This window comes from Tupaia chinensis, unplaced genomic scaffold, assembly GCF_000334495.1.
Source record: "Tupaia chinensis unplaced genomic scaffold, TupChi_1.0 Scaffold141173_1, whole genome shotgun sequence".
Taxonomy (NCBI): Eukaryota; Metazoa; Chordata; class Mammalia; order Scandentia; family Tupaiidae; genus Tupaia; species Tupaia belangeri.
The window spans coordinates 1,860,766-1,864,960 of record NW_006201036.1 but is presented as its reverse complement, the minus strand read 5'-3'; the positions used below and the strand labels follow the sequence as shown (position 1 = coordinate 1,864,960).

The following is a 4,195-nucleotide window of genomic DNA, read 5'->3' as shown; positions in this document are numbered from 1 at the left end:
GTGCCGGGCGGGTGGGGAGGCGCGCGTGGACTCGGCGAGGCCGGCGCGGTCTGCCCGAAGCCGGCGTTGCTCTGGCCGGGCTTCAGGGAGGGCCAATCCTGGCTGCGGGTCAGGGGCGCGTCGTCGGCTCTGGGTTTGAGCTCCGCTCTGGGTCGGGCCCAGGTTCTGGATGTCACCCGGGGCGGGACGCAGGAGACACACGGGCCCTCAAAAGCCAGGTTTGGAACCGATGCTGGACCTAAGTGGTGAAAATGCGCCGTAAGGCCTCCCACTGGGGAGGAAGGAAGTCAGGGCCTTGGGACTGTGGGGCAGTTACGTGGGAAGAAAGATTGTAATAAGCTGGACTTTGTTTTGTCGAGAAAGGAAGTTTAAAATGAAGCCAAGTGGTTTAGGGCTTTTAACAGCGAAGTCGTGAAGTTGTTTGTGCTTCTTCCGCATTGATCCCTTTATCTGTCTTAAGAAGACCCAACTATTTTAGTAGATTTTTAGAGCGTAGCTTTTTGAAAGTCTAGCAATTTCCCATATGAAAAACAGTAAGAAAGCATAATGTCAGTCTGGGAGACTTCATTCAACAACTGAGCTTCCCTGCACCGCCCTGTAAAATGTGTGCTTCTGACTCCCAGCTGTGCCATACAGGGTCAATGAAGCAGTTTTAATTTAACTTAGCTTCAATAGAAGTTCCAACAGCCACGTGTGACCATATTGGGCTCCTCATTGGGCTCCTCAGATCTAGGTGCAGGGAACCTGCCAAGTGCTAACAGAATGTACTTTCATTTAAAGTGAATGAATTTCACTGTTTGTAATTTTTTTTTTTTTAAACTTATTGCTGCCTACTGGCAGGGGCAGTGGTGGTCTTCCATTGCAACTCAGAGAGGATTTTTTTTTTTTCTTGAAAAAGAGTTGGGAGAACACTTGTGGCTCTCCTACCCTCATGTTTGCTTAAGAAATGCCAAACATAGGTTAATTGTAGCAACTAAAAGCCACTAAACTTGAATTTGTTTTTTTAGAAATGGATTTTTTTTTCTTTAAATCAAGTAAATAATTTTGTCAAAGACCGTTGACTGTAACTTCTCATGCCCTAAAACTGGAGATTGCCTTTTATATGTTACATTTCATGGCCAGGAAAGACTGGCATTTGTGATTATTAATTCTCTAGGGAAGTAGTGTCTCAACTTTGGTTGGAGGGATTTTTTTGGGGATGTGCTGTTAACTAGTGACTTGGACAGATGTTTGCCTGATGGGATACAAATATTGAGAAAATGAAAAGGTATTTAGATTTATTTCTAAGTGAATTGAGTCACTTCAGGAAAATTTAAAAATCATCTGAGAGGCGTCTGCTCTTGCTCCCAGTTTCCATGCACTGTGTGTATAGAAGTTGAGTCTTTCACATTGGGTCATCAGAAAAGTCGTCACATTTTTTTTTTTTTGAGAGGTTTTTTTTTTTTTTTTTTTTTTTTATTGCCACGGCTTTGACTAGAATGCCATATGTGAAGATACGACCAGAAAACTATGGAACTAAAGTAGATCTCAAGAAAGCCAACAGAAGCTCGTGGAAAGATTGCCTGGCACCATAAACAGTTCTGTCTGGCAGAGAGAATTAAAGGAGTTTTAAGCCACCGGGTCCGGGACGCAAACCGCGGTCGACTACGTGGGAGTCCAGCGACATAGCCATTACGCTAACTGCTGGTTCCCAGTCATGTCACATTTTTGCATAGAAAAACACGTCAAGACTTTTCCAACGACCCAGTAGTACACCTAAAAAAGAAATAACTTGTGTTTGTATGTGTAGCATATATTATATATAGTTTCAAAGTTATTTCTGCATTGGCTTGAAGTTGGTTTTGAGAATGATTTTTGCTATAGGGCACATGCACTCATTGGAGAGACAAGAGAGACAGAAAGTGAGAAATCACTCCTGGGAGATGGCCACACCACAATCCCTTGTCCTCCATTCTCCACTCAGGATTTTGAGCACACACACGCCCAGTATGAGTTTGAACCACCAGGTCCAGGACTTAAACCACAGTCAAATACGTGGGAGTCCAGTGACGTCCAGTCCATTACACCGTCTGCTGGTCCCTCGACTTGAAAATATTAGCTGCACAATTTGTCAACAATTTTCCAGTCTCCAAATTCTTGTTTGAGTGTTTTAAACTGGTGCATAGTTGTTTTCCTTCCGTCTAATGTTTGAAAATAATTTGTACTTAGTTTTCTGAATGCCTCTTTCAAATGCTTTTTCCAGTGACAGCACGTTCAAGTAGGGCACCCCTCCACTGACTGACTTGGTGTTGAGTTGATATCTGGAGTCTTCCACATGAAAAGGCAGCTTGGTCTTTATCCTGAAAACACAGTTGAAGACCTGAGATGATTTTCACTAAGATATCGTAACACCTGCTGACATGGAAAATGCTACACGCTTCTAGGGAGCTGTGGTAGAAAAGAGTTCTGCTATTCCTTTAAGTATGTATACACTTTTTTTTTCTTCTGCCACATTTCAAGAAGAATTTAAAGGGCTTTATCGGGATAGAAAATACAGTCAAATGTATAAAACATTAAGAATTGTGGCAACTAGAGGGACAAGCTGATGGTGTGATGTTACATCACTGGACTCCAGTGTGGTCGACCATGGTTCGAGTCCTGGATTCGGTGGCTTAAAATGCATGCTAGGCACATGTGTGTGTGTTCCCAAAATCCCGAGAGGAGAATGGAGGAGAAAGGATTGCAGCGTGGCCATCTTCCCGGGGGATGATTTTGAGCTTTTTGTCTCTGTCTCACTGGCAAGTGCACATGCCCTATAGCAAAAGTCTCTCAAAAAAAAAAATAATAATAATAATAATAATAAAATAAAGAATTTTGGCAACTGGGACCAGCAGGTGACAATTTGAGTCTCAGGCAGCTTGCTCTCTCTCTTTCTCTTGTCAAATGAAAAAGTAAGAATAATAAATTAAATAATTCTTTAACATAATGAAGTATTGTGGTAGCTGATTTCCATAAAACTGTTAACTCATCCATGGGTAGGTGGGGGTGGTAGACTAGTTAAGCGGTGAAGTGTTTCATTAGTCGTTTCCCACCAGTAAAAATTTAAATTATCTGAAGGATTGATAATCAATGTTGGTTTTGTTTTGTTTTTTAAAGAATTATTTTTATTTAACTTTATTTATACTACTTATTTATGTTTTAATTTGATCAGGTAAGGATAAAGTGAGAGAGAGAGAGAGCAAGCCAGTCGCCAGGTCCGAGACTCATACAGCAGTCGACCATGTGGGAGTCCAGTGGCCTTAGCTGTTAAAGGTCATGCGAGGCAATGTATGCAGGTGTGCTTATTTATATGCAGGTTTTGAAAGTTTTTGATTTTTTGTTTTGTTTTCTGCTTACTCCTAGGCACCCGCCTACCATCTTATTTTGGAAGGAATCCTAATACTCTGGATAATCAGACTTCTTTTCTCTAAAACTTATAAATTACAAGAACGATCTGATCTTACACTCAAGGTAAGAAATTAAATCATCAATTACTGTTCAGTGTATTGTGACTGTGGTTGCTCCGTCTCAGAAGGATTTGTAGAGGCTCAAGTACAGATATTAAAAGGTGTTCTGGGATATAAGGAAACTGAGGGGAATGAAATAGCAGGGTAGGTGAAGTGTGGGAAAGCGAGGGACAGAGTCGTTCCCAGAGGAAGACCACTCTACGGTCCCATGCACGTTGCTTAGAGTAAACAGTCTGACAGGTAGGTGATCAGGGGAAGCTCTGGCAACAGCCAGACTTTGAAGGTCTTCACTCTGGTCTCTTCAGTTGCTCAGGAAAAGCACAACTTACTTCCAAAGACTGAAGATAAATTTTCCCTTGATCTCCATAAAGAAGATTCAGAACGGGAAGAGTCCTGTCTGCCCACACCCCAAACCAAGTTTTGTTTGTTTCTTTATTTGTTTGTTTTTCTTTCTTTTTTTTTTTTTAAGAGGTTTTTGCTAAAGGGCTCGTGCACTCGCCAGAAAGACAGAGACAGAGAGATAGAAAGCAAGAAATCAGCCCTCGGGGGGGATGGCCATGCCGCAATCCCTTCTACTCCATTCTCTTGGGATCTTGGGCACACACACACACGCCCAGCACAAGTTTAAGCCATCGGGTCCAAGACTCGAACCGCCATCGACTATGTAGGAGTTCAGCGACATAGCCATTACGCTAACTGCTATGCCCTCT

The 4,195-nt window shown here is 42.4% G+C and overlaps 1 protein-coding gene across 1 annotated transcript in view; it reads left to right on the top strand.

The window, feature by feature from the left end:
- Nucleotides 1-3,381: 3,381 nt before the first annotated feature.
- Nucleotides 3,382-4,195, top strand: part of SPTLC1 (serine palmitoyltransferase long chain base subunit 1) — a gene marked incomplete at its 5' end in the record, with an annotated part of 52,456 nt that continues 51,642 nt past the window's right edge. The window contains 1 exon segment of the mRNA XM_027766115.1: nucleotides 3,382-3,489. Within this exon segment, the coding sequence (XP_027621916.1) occupies nucleotides 3,382-3,489 (108 nt within the window).